This window comes from Oryx dammah, unplaced genomic scaffold (assembly GCF_014754425.2).
Source record: "Oryx dammah isolate SB20612 unplaced genomic scaffold, SCBI_Odam_1.1 HiC_scaffold_27, whole genome shotgun sequence".
Lineage (NCBI taxonomy): Eukaryota > Metazoa > Chordata > Mammalia > Artiodactyla > Bovidae > Oryx > Oryx dammah.
Window position 1 is genome coordinate 15,798,995 of NW_024070211.1, and position 11,714 is coordinate 15,810,708.

Below are 11,714 nucleotides of genomic sequence, written 5' to 3' on the forward strand. Positions count from 1 at the left end.
GTATTCCAAGGCCAAATTTGCCTGTTACTCCAGGTGTTTCCTGACTTCTTACTTTTGCATTCCAGTCCTCTATAATGAAAAGGACATCTGTTTTTGTTGTTAGTTCTAAAAGGTCTTGTAGGTCTTCATAGAACCATCCAACTTCAGCTTCTTCAGTGTTACTGGTTGGGGCACAGACTTGGATTACTGTGATACTGAATGGTTTGCCTTGGAAACGAACAGAGATCATTCTGTCGTTTTTGAGATTGCATCCAAGTACTGCATTTTGGACTCTTTTGTTCACCACGATGGCTACTCCATTTCTTCTAAGGGATTCATGCCCACTGTAGTAGATATAATGGTCATCTGAGTTAAATTCATCCATTCCAGTCCATTTTAGTTTGCTGATTCCTTGAATGTCGATGTTCACTCTTGCCATCTATTGTTTGACCACTTCCAATTTGTCTTGATTCATGGACCTGACATTCCAGGTTTCTATGCAGTATTGCTCTGTACAGCATTGGACCTTGCCTCTATCACCAGTCACATCCACACCTGGGTATTATTTTTGCTTTGGCTCCATCCCTTCATTCTTTCTGGAGTTATTTCTCCACTGATCCCCAGTAGCATATTGGGCACCTACCTACCTGGGGAATTTCTCTTTCAGTATCCTATCATTTTGCCCTTTCAAACTGTTCACGGGGTTCTCAAGGCAAGAATATTGAAGTAGTTTGCCATTCCCTTCTCCAGTGGACCACATTCTGTCAGACCTCTCCACCATGACCCACTTGTCTTGAAAAGGTCAGTTTTCATTCCAATTCCAAAGAAAGGCAATGCCAAAGAATGCTCAAACTACTGCACAATTGTACTCATCTCACATGCTAGTAATGCTCAAAATTCTCCAAGCCAGGCTTCATCAATATGTGAATCATGAACTTCCAGATGTTCAAGCTGGTTTGAGAAAAGGCAGAGAACCCAGAGATCAAATTGCCAACATCCACTGGATCATGGAAAAAGCAAGAGAGTTCCAGAAAAACATCTATTTCTGCTTTATTGACTATGCCAAACCCTTTGACTGTGTGGATCACAATAAACTGTGGAAAATTCTGAAAGAGATGGGAATACCAGACCACCTGACCTGTCTCTTGAGAAACCTGTATGCAGGTCAGGAAGCAACAGTTAGAACTGGACATGGAACGACAGCCTGGTTCCAAATAGGAAAAGGAGTACGTCAAGGCTGTATATTGTCACCCTGCTTATTTAACTTCTATGCAGAGTACATCATGAGAAATGCTGGTCTGGATGAAGCACAAGCTGGAGTCAAGATTGCCGGGAGAAATATCAATAACCTCAGATATGCAAATGACATCACCCTTATGGCAGAAAGTGAAGAGGGACTAAAAAGCCTCGTGATGAAAGTGAAAGTGGAGAGTGAAAAAGTTGGCTTAAAGCTCCACATTCAGAAAACGAAGATCATGGCATCTGGTCCCATTACTTCATGGCAAATAGATGGGGGAAACAGTGGAAACAGTGTCAAACTTTATTTTTGGGGGCTCCAAAATCACTGCAGATGGTGACTGCAGCCATGAAATTAAAAGACACTTAAAAGAAAGTTATGACCAACCTAGATAGCATATTCAAAAGCAGAGACACTACTTTGCCGACTGAGGTCCGTCTAGTCAAGGCTATGGTTTTTCCAGTGGTCATGTATGGATGCGAGAGTTGGACTGTGAAGAAAGCTGAGCACCGAAGAATTGATGCTTTTGAACTGTGGCGTTGGAGAAGACTCTTGGGAGTCCCTTGGACTGCAAGGAGATCCAACCAGTCCATTCTAAAGGAGATCAGTCCTGGGATTTCTTTGGAAGGAATGATGCTAAAGCTGAAAGTCCAATACTTTGACCACCTCATGCAAAGAGTTGACTCATTGGAAAAGACTCTGATGCTGGGAGGGATTGGGGGCAGGAGGAGAAGGGGATGACAGAGGATGAGATGGCTGGATGGCATCACCGACTCAATGGACATGAGTTTGAGTGAACTCCGGGAGTTGGTGATGGACAGGGAGGCCTGGCGTGCTGCAATTCATAGGGTCGCAAAGAGTTGGACACGACTGAGTGACTGAACTGAACTGATATGTGGAAACTAAAAAAAAGCTACAAATGAACTTATTTAAGAGAAATAGACTACACACATAGAAAGTAAACTTTTGGTTACCAAAGGGGAAAGTGGGGGGGAGGGATAAATTAGGTTAGAGTTAATATATACACACTGCTATATATAAAATAGATAAACAACAAGGGCTTATTGTATAGCACAGGGAATTATAGTCAATCTTATAATAACCTATAACAGAAACAAATCTGAAAAAGAATATATAGTTATGTAAAATATGATATATATATAAATAACTGAATGGCTTTCATACAACACAGCACTGACTCTTTGCGACTCCATGGACTGTAGCCCACCAGGCTCCTCTGTCCATGAAATTCTCCAGGCAAGAATACTGGAGTGGGTAGCCATTCCCTTCTCCAGGGGATCTTTCCAACGCAGGGATCACCAGATCTCCTGCATTGCAGGTGGATTCTTTACCATCTGAAACACCAGGGAAGCCCAAATCAACAATACTTCAATTAAAAAACAAACAATTTAATTAAAAATTAAATTAGGAATAGTACAAGCAGCTTGTGGCCATGGCAAACGCTCATTAAGGTGGTAAGTGAGGAATTCCCTAGTGGTCCAGAAGTTAGGACGTGGCCCCTTCACTGCTAGGGCTCAGGTTTGATTTCTGGTTGGGGAACAAAGATCCCACAAGCCATGGAGTGTGGTCCCCCAAAAGTGATATATGAACAGCTATAGCTTTGAGAAATATTAATTTGAAAGAAATCAGTAGATTTTGGGCCTGAGCTCATTCAACATCCACCAATTACTATGGATATTCTTTGTCACTTAACCTCTTCAAGTCTTAATGCCCTCATCAGCAAAATGGGAAAAATAACAGTACCTGTGTCACAGGGCTGTTAGCGTGGGCCTGGTGCAGAGGCAGTTCTGGAGGTGGGAAAGGGGTGGAACCCTAACCTGAAGGCAGGACTTGATATTCTGAAGGTAAGCTGAGCGTCTGAAAGCCAAGTGTGTGCGTGCGCCGTCGCATCTGACTCTGAGACCTCATGGATTGTAGCCCGCCAGGCTCCTCTGTCCATGGGATTTCCCAGGCAAGAATACTGAAGTGGGTTGCCATCCCCTTCTCTGGGGGATCTTCCTGACCCAGGGATTGAACCCGTCTCTTGCATCTCCTGCAATGGCAGGATTCTTTACCACTGTACCACCTGGGAAGCCCATAGAAAGCCACACACAAGGGGCCAAATGTTAAATATAGCGGCTCATTTCCAGAAAACAGATGTTTTACAATTCCTAATCAAGGTCTGTGTAAACAAGTTTCCCTCTGGTTCATTCCTCCTAAGCAGGAAGAGACATCCAGGCATTTCTCCTCCACAGAGGAACTTGGCTCAGGTGCCTGGAGTGGGGAGAGGAAAGAGGACCACCCCACCACCGAGGCAGGAGACAGACCAGGACAGCCCCCTCCCCAATTCCTAGGGAGGATTCTTTTTTTTTTGGCTGTGCTGGGTGTTAGATGTGGCATGCGGGATCTTTAGCTGCCACATGCAAACTCTTAATTGCAGCACATGGGATCTAGTTCCTTGACCAGGGATTGAATCCAGGCGCCCTCCATTGGGAGCATGGAGTCAGCCACTGGACCACCAGGGAAGTCCCTGGGGAGGACTCCCGATGACCGTGGAGCCCCATCTCAGTACTGAGCTCGGGCTCAGCCTGCCACAGGCTGGGGTGCTGCTGAGGCCTAGGTGGAAGAGAGGCTCGGCCAGGCAGTTGGCAGAGGCAGGCTCCCCTCTGGAGGTGGCAATGTGTAGGAGTTGTAGTGGGAGGCACCTTCCTCCTTCCATTCAATCTGCTTCCACACCCACCCACCTCCCACTCCATTTAACCCTGAAGTCCATGACTCTGACCCACTAACTCCTCCAGCCAGGGGCCCCCGAGGCACAGCTCTTCTGTGGAGCCGCCACCCCTGGGCTGGCAGCCTCACCTGAGGGACCGCCCTGGCCTGGGCTCAGACACAGAATAAACAAGGCACCTAGGGGCTCCAGTGAGGCAACCAGGCCTCGTCTCCACCCAGACTGTTACCTGAATCTTTAAAAGAAAGACCTTAGGCAGCATTTTAGCCGAGTGGCAATACCAGCTCTCCTGTCAGCGAGAATTTTATCTTGGCTACTGGAATAATGGACAGCTTAATACACCCCTTGCTGAGTGTACAAGAAACCTTTTAAACCCACTGTAGGCCCATTTCTGCTAAGGAAAAAGAAACCCAAAAAAGGAAAAAAAAATTGAGTTTTAGCTTTAATTTTTATCCACGTTATACATTAATGTAGTTTGACATATCACAAAGCTCCACAAGGTTTGTTACAATAAAGCAAAGCAGCAGGTTCCTGTCTCTCCCACTGCCTTTTCCCATCTCCGAGGCAACCATTTTCCCCTCTGTTGGGTTTTAATTTTGATATTTACCACTGTTTCTAAATTATATATTTTTCATCTTTCAATTTAAAAACTTATTTATTCTTGGCTGTGCTGGGTCTTCGTTGTTGCCAGCTTCTTCTCTAGTCGTCACGAGCAGAGGCAGCTCTCTCGTTGACATGCGTGGGCTTCTCATCGCAGTGGCTGCTCTTGTTGCGGAGGATGGGCTCTAGGGGGAGCGGGCTTCAGCAGTTTCGGCTTCCGTTCTCTATAGCACAGGCTCAGTGGTTCGCGTGCTCGGACTTAGCTGTTCCGTGGTTGTGGGATCTTCCTGGACCAGGGATCAAACTGGCGTCTCCTGCATTGGCAGGCTGACTCTTTACCACCAAGCCACCAGGGAATCCCCATTTTTCAATGTGAAACTACATTTATTGATATTCTGCAGTTGATGGTTGTGTCACAAACCAAAACAGCCTTGAGGAAGAACAACAGTTAATTCGTCACAAATTTGTGACTTGGGTGGGCGGGACTTGAAGGGAGTAGCTTGGGTTTACTCTGGGACCCATTAGCCAGAGTGGCTGGACTGGACATGGGGTCAGAACAGGCAGCTTCCGGAAACCAAGGACCCCTAAAACCTAGTTCCTTGGCCGTGTTTATGATGAATCTCCCCACCCCAGTCCTTTATTCCTTTTCTTGTTCTGTCCCTGTTCCCCTCAGGATTGAAGAGGATCAAAGGAAACGAGGAACTGAAACTGAGCTGGAAGCTGTGAAGTCTTTCTGGGTACAAAAGCCCCACTGTGTCCCCCACTTCTTGTTTGTAGGAGGAAAGTCTCCCAGGCCTTCCTTGAAATCCAAAAAACAGACTCAAGCAGTTACTAACTAGACAGGCAAGGGAATGTGGAAACAGAGGAAGCAGTCAAGCAAGGAAAGTGCTTAGGGACTTCCCTGGTGGTCCAGTGGTTAAGACGCCATGCTCTGAATGCAGAGGGCTGGAGTTCGATCCCTAGTCAGGGAAGTAGATCCCACATGCCTCAGCTGATTTTCCCTCATGCCACAACTAAGACTTGGTGCAGCCAAATAAATAAAAATTTAAAAACAGAAAAGTAAGACGAGCTTAAACAACAGAGTCACAGAAGACCTAGTTCCTCCTCAAGGTTATACCTAACAACCCGACACAAATCTCTGAGCTGTTCTGCAAGAATGAAGCCCGCCTGCTGCCCGCCCCTGCCCAGGTGGAGGATGGTGACCACATGCTGACTGCAAGCAGTCAGACCCCAGACTGCCTGGAACCAGGAGGTTGATGACCGAGATTCCCCAAACAGCACCTGGACCACCAGCCAATCAGAAGAAGGTCCATGAGTGGATCTCGCACCTCAGACCCTCACCCCTGATGTTGCCTTTAAAACCCTCCTCTGAAAGCCATCATGGAGTCTGGGTCTTTCGAGTATGAGTTGCCCTTCCTCCTTGCTTGGCACCTGCAAAAAATTTTGCTTCCGCACAAGCAATGTCAGTAGGTTGGCTTTGCTGCTCGCTGGTATAAAGAAAGTTGAGTGCTGAAGAACTGACGCTTTTGAACTGCGACACTGGAGAAGACTCTTGAGTCCTTTGGACTGCAAGATCAAACCAGTCCATCCTAAAGGAAATCAGTCCTGAATATCCATTGGAAGGAATGATGCTGAAGCTGAAGTTCCAATACTTTGGCCACCTGATGTGAAGAATTGACTCATTTGAAAAGACCCTGATGCTGGGAAAGATTGAAAGCAGGAGAAGGGGACGACAGAGGATGAGATGGTTGGATGGCATCACCGACTCGATGGACATGAGTTTGAGTAAGCTCCGGGAGTTGGTGATGGACAGGGAGGCCTGTCGTGCTGTAGTCCATGGGGTCAGAGGGTCTGACACAACTGACCAACTGAACTGAACTAACTGAACTGGGGGAGGGGAGCCAGGTTTCCTTTGGTAACATCCTGAGGCTTTAAGGAGATTCCTATTTTGACTGCGAAGAAAAAAACCCAATGTGAAGCAGCTTCAGGGGAAGGGAACTGACGGGAAGGCTCCTGGTGGTGGGTGAACCACCAGAAGGCAGAGAAGCCCCCCACGTGGCGGTCCTCCAGGTCTCCTGGGGAGGAAACCCGGTGCCTGCGTGGCTCTCGGTCTCCCTCCTCTGAGCCGCTTCCCTTCCTCCTGGTGTCCACTGCTTCTTTCGCAGTGACTTTCTGGAAACCCAGACTTCTGTATCTTGCAGCCTACCATCCTGGGGAGAGACCGACCCCTTCCCCCAATTCTAGTTAGGAGAGACCCCCAGAATGGGCCAGGTGTCCACTCCACTGGAGTCCTATCAGAGACGTCCTGGTACAGAATGGGGGCTCCTAGGAACCTGAGAAGGTGGGAGGAATGGGCTAGAAGCTGGGGAGCAGGTCCCACAAAGAGATGAGTCCACTGGGGAGACAGCTCCAGAGGCCCCCTTCACTGACCAAGCCCACTCCGGCCTTAAGGGGTGCCCACAAGTGGCCCCGGGCAGCTTCTGGGCATCTCAGCCACACGTGCCCCCTCCTCAGCACTGGTTTTCCTCCCCCGCCGTCCACACCACACTCACCACCTGCCACTCTAGAAACTCGACTTCCCCTCCCGACCCCACGCTCCCCGAGGACATGAGCACAGGGAGGCTCTCACGGTTGTTGACAAACCAGTGAAAGACAAAGGTCACATCACGTCACGGCCCCGATGAGATCCTCCCCTGACTCTGACGGCCTTTAGCATAGAGTCAAGCTCTCGGGCTGGTATAGGTGGCCCGTGGGGACCTACCTGTTCCTACCTCACCAGCGTCTCCTCGCCCGTCTTCTGGGTGCCCTCTGACCCTGGTGACCTCTGCCCTTCACGGCTCATGTCAGAAAGCTTGGAGTCTCAGCTCCTTCACCCACGTGGCCCAGGGGCCAGCGCTTTCCTTTTCTGAGCGCCTTCCCGGCTGGGAACACTCACCTCCGCCTCTGAGCCTCACTGGAACCTTGTCCTGCGGTGACATTCTTTGCATCTACACATCCCTGCCCACACTGCCCTGAGGTCGGTCCCTGAGGAGACGCGCAGGTGCTCTGGGGCAGCTGAAGGAGTGACAGGCTTCCTTTTTGACTTTTTTTTGGCTGTCTTGGGTCTTCATTGCTGTGGGCTCTCTAGTTGCTGGGAGCAGGGCTAGTCTGTGCTGGGAGCACCATCCCCAGAGTGCACGGGCTTCAGGAGCTGCAGCACGTGGGCTCGGGAGTCGTGGCTGGTGGGCCTAGCTGCTCTGTGGCATGTGGAATCTTCCTGGACCAGGAATCTGTACCTATCCACTGTACCACCAGGGAGGTCTCTTTGACAAGCTTTGTGTCTCATCACCGCCTTTATCCACAGCCCCCTAACCCCAAGCGAGGGGCCACAACGGCTCTCTCATTGGACTGGTGGCTGTGTGCCCCAGCGCATGGCACTCGGATGGTGTTCACAACACCTGCCGTCTGAGCAGATGTGGATGAAGGACGCGGCTGCAGTCAGGAGGGAAGAGCACTGGGCCATTTGCTCTGGGCCCTCAGGCCGGGGGTGTGGGGCGGGCAGGTGCCAAACGCTGGGCCTGGCTGGAGACCTGCCCCCTTTCTGGGGGCGGCTCCCTTTCTGTAAATGGGAGGAGGTGCTGGGGCTGCTACGGGTCCCTCGGCTCTGGGCCCATCGGGGCGAGGCCAGCCTCTGCCTCCCCGGCAAGTCCAGGCAGCAAACACCTTCCCTGCTGACCAAGCTGGCTACGCTTCACTGGGATCCGGGGCTCTGGGGTCGTGAGGAAGGGTGTCTGGCCTGGGGCCTCGCTGCCCTGGGTCCACCCAGCACGCTGACCCAGCTCTGCCCTGAGGGTGTCCCTCTGAGGAGGCTTTCCTCTGCCCTCGGGTCCCAGGCTCTGTGGGTGGCCCTTGGGGACAGCTGGAGGAGAGGAGGCTGATCCCCCTGGGCGGGGTGTGGGGGTGTGGGGTGCAGGTGGAGATGTCTTGCCCTCCGGCTCTCAGTCAGGCTGCCCAGGCTACAGAAACCCCTTCACCCATCACCAAACCACCAGACCTCACCTATTTCCCTTCCAGAGCCTTGGCAGTGGGGATGTCACAGGACCCTGGCCCCCCTCCTGAGGCCAAGGGGGGCCAGCAGGCCGAGAGGAAGTGGGGGGTCGGGATGGACACAGCCACCTGCTCAGGGTGATGGGTGCGCTTGCCGTCTGGCATTCTAATTCCATTTCTAATCAGCCAGACTGAGGCCCTGGCATCCATCTGTCACATGGCCAGCTCCGTGAATCATCCTGGACCTGATGGGAGATTCCTGAGGGTGGCCGCCCTGGCTGAGCTGTGAGGGGTGGAGCCGGGCCAGGCCCCACATCCTGGGTCTAAGGGGCATCCAGCCGCCCCACACACCAGACGGCACTTTACACTTGATTTTATTCCACGACACTGATTTGCTGAAAATCCCTGGTTTCCTGGGCAGGGGCGGGCAGTGGGTAACGGGCAGAAGGCGGGGCTGGCTTCCGGGAGGACCGGGTCTAGCTCTGGGCAGCTGAGCACCAGCCAGGCCTCAGCCTTCCATCCATCCAGCCCCACCCTCTACCCCCTCCAGCTTAAAAACTGCACTGCAGAAATAGAACAGGATGAAAAAAATAAAAACAAAACCCTGAGTTGTTAAAAACCAAATTAAAAAAAAAAAAATCCCCGTTGGTGTCAAAAGGTCCTATTCCTAAAAACCAGCAGGGGCGGAGGGGCGGTGGGAGAGGGGTGTGGCCAGGCTGATGGCTTCAGTCTTGCTCCTCCTTGTGGTCACCACACCCCAGCTGGTCCTGCGGGTCTAGGAGGCCCTCAGTGCCCGGTCTCTTCAGGACAGCGCTGTACTTGAGGGCGGTGGCCTCTGCCTGCAGCACCACCTCCACCAGGTTGAAGATGGTGATGACCTGAGGGTGAGGAGCGCCCGGCAGGGTGACTCGGGAGGGCCCGGCCAGGGGCACAGCAGAGGCTGGGGCTTCAGGCAAAGCCCGGCTCTGCCAGTGCACCCAGCTGGGCCCTGGCGGCCCTGGCTCTGCCTGTCTCGGCCTCCGCGGACCCGTCAGTAAGCTGTGCTTGTTCAAGGACCGAGGAGGCCGAGGGGTCCTGGTGAGGGAGAAGGGAAGGAGCCTGATGCTGCTGTGTGCAATGCCTGGTGGAGGCCGCTCAGCGCCAGGGAGAAAACTTCACCATCTGGGTCTGGCCTGTGAGGCCCACTGTAGGTGAAATCTGTCCTCCTGGGTAGGTCTACACAGCGTTCATCAGAGCCTCAAAAGGACCCCAAAGCTGAGGACCCCCTGCTTTAGAGGGGCAGGCAGAGGCCTAGCCTCTCCCCAAGAGTGGCGATCCCAGGAGGCCGGGCCCACAGGGTGGGGAGGTGGGGAACCTGAGTTCCCACCCAAGGTTGGGGGGGAGCTGAGTGCAGGGTGGGGGCAGGGGACCTAGGAGGGGAGTGCTGAAGAGGACACCCCATGAGGCAGGAGGCGGCTTGCCAAACAGCTGGGCGGACGGGGACACAGCGCGGATCTGGGAAGGTGGCCCCCACCCTCGCCTCACCTGCTTCACTGGCTCCTGTTCCAAGGCCTCGGGCTCCCAGACGAGTGTGAGCTCCGGCTTCTTGCCCACCTTCTGGAAATGGTGGGACCGCAGGGGCAGCATCTGTATGTGGGGGGACGGGGGTGATGCACACGCCTGCACCTCGGGACTCAGGCTCCAGGCACCGCCTCTTAACCTCTGACCCTGCAAGGTCCCCCCTTCCCCCAGTGCTTGGAAGCAGTCCCCGCCTTGGCCCACCTCTGACTGACCCGTGATGGAGCTCCCCGCCCTGCCGCCTGGCTCTGGGCTGCTTGACCTTTGATGGGGGAGGACCCCTCCAATCCTCGCCTCTTGCCTCTGGCCCGCTTTGGGGAGGCTACCAAGACAGGCCACCTTCGCTGAGGGACGGGGGCGGGGAGGGGCTGGGGGCTCCGTGTGTTACTGGGGTAGGTGGCGGCCCTGTCTGTCTCATCAGGGACTACCCACGTAGGTGGATGTGGACTGGGCACCTGGGGCTGGAGGGCCGCCACCCCTCCCAGCCTGGGTCTGTTAGCACAGACAGAGGAGGGGCTGGGCTGTGAGCAGAGATGACCGAGACCTGAATCCCATTGTGTCAGTGAACTTCAGGACAAGAGTCCAGAAGTTTTCCTGGCTGCATCATGCAGCTTGTGGGACCTTTGTTCCCTGACTGAGGATCGAACCCTTGCCTTCAGCAATGAAAGTGCAGAGCCCTAACCACTGGACAGCCAGGGGAATTCCCAACAGGCGCCTGACTTGATTCCTGCTGGACTCCATATCGTCTCCCCTGCTTTAGTCCATTTTATTTATACTGTGTTTATTTCACACTCCGTGCTGGGCTCTGCACTCCCCAAAGTGCTTTGGGTGTCAGGAAATCACAGCCGCGGTCAGAGGTCAGCTAGAACAGGTTCCTCAAGTGGCACCAACTACCCTCAGCAAGAACCTCAAACAGAGTGCCTCCAGGGCGGGACGGAGACAAAGGCTGGCCTCTTCTTTCTTTTCAGGAGACACAGCTTCCAGCATGGCCTCGGGCTATTCTCTCTGATCTTTCCTTTTCCCATGTTCCTTAAAAAAAAAAATTTCTCCTAAACCTGCCTTCCCTGCCACCTACACTGGTTTGGGACGGACTTGGTCTCTGGTTGCTTGAGTCCTTGGGAAAGAGGCCCAAGGCCGACCTTTGACCTGGACCCCGGGCCCCAGGCAGGACAGCTGGGTGTCTCAGCAGGCCCATTTGGTGGACTTGGTGCTGCCACAGGTGAGTGAGGGGTGTGGTGTCACCACCCCATGTGGACAGGGATGGGGGCTCTTGACCTAGGTTCCCATCCTGCCTGCTCGTGAGTCTAACAAGGGCTGTCCCTGGGCCAAGACTGCAGCAGATGCTGGGAAAATGAAGTAGATCCGCAGCGGGAACAGGGACAGGCAGGTGGGAAGGAAGGAAGTGTGCTGAGTGGACACAGCTTGGTGCTCCCTCTGCCCGCCCATCTCAACCCCCCTGGGGCCCAGAGCATCCTGAATCAGCCCAGAGCATCCCGACCCCCCTGGGGCCCAGAGCATCCTGAATCAACCCAGAGCATCTCGACTCCCCTGGGGCCCAGAGCATCCTGAATCAGCCCAGAGCATCCC

General features: G+C 53.1%; 1 protein-coding gene across 2 annotated transcripts in view; it reads right to left on the minus strand.

The window, feature by feature from the left end:
• Window positions 1-4,373: 4,373 nt before the first annotated feature.
• The window catches only part of DIS3L2 (DIS3 like 3'-5' exoribonuclease 2), a 362,916-nt gene continuing 355,575 nt past the window's right edge, over window positions 4,374-11,714 (minus strand). Inside the window, exons 20-21 of one of the 2 annotated variants that reach the window (XM_040228111.1) lie at window positions 10,095-10,196; window positions 4,374-9,448 (exon numbers count right to left, since the gene is read on the minus strand). In XM_040228111.1, coding sequence (XP_040084045.1) covers window positions 9,296-9,448; window positions 10,095-10,196 — 255 coding nt within the window. In that variant the 3' untranslated portion in view covers window positions 4,374-9,295. The remainder of the gene's footprint in view (window positions 9,449-10,094; window positions 10,197-11,714) is intronic. The other variant, XM_040228112.1, reaches the window with a different exon arrangement.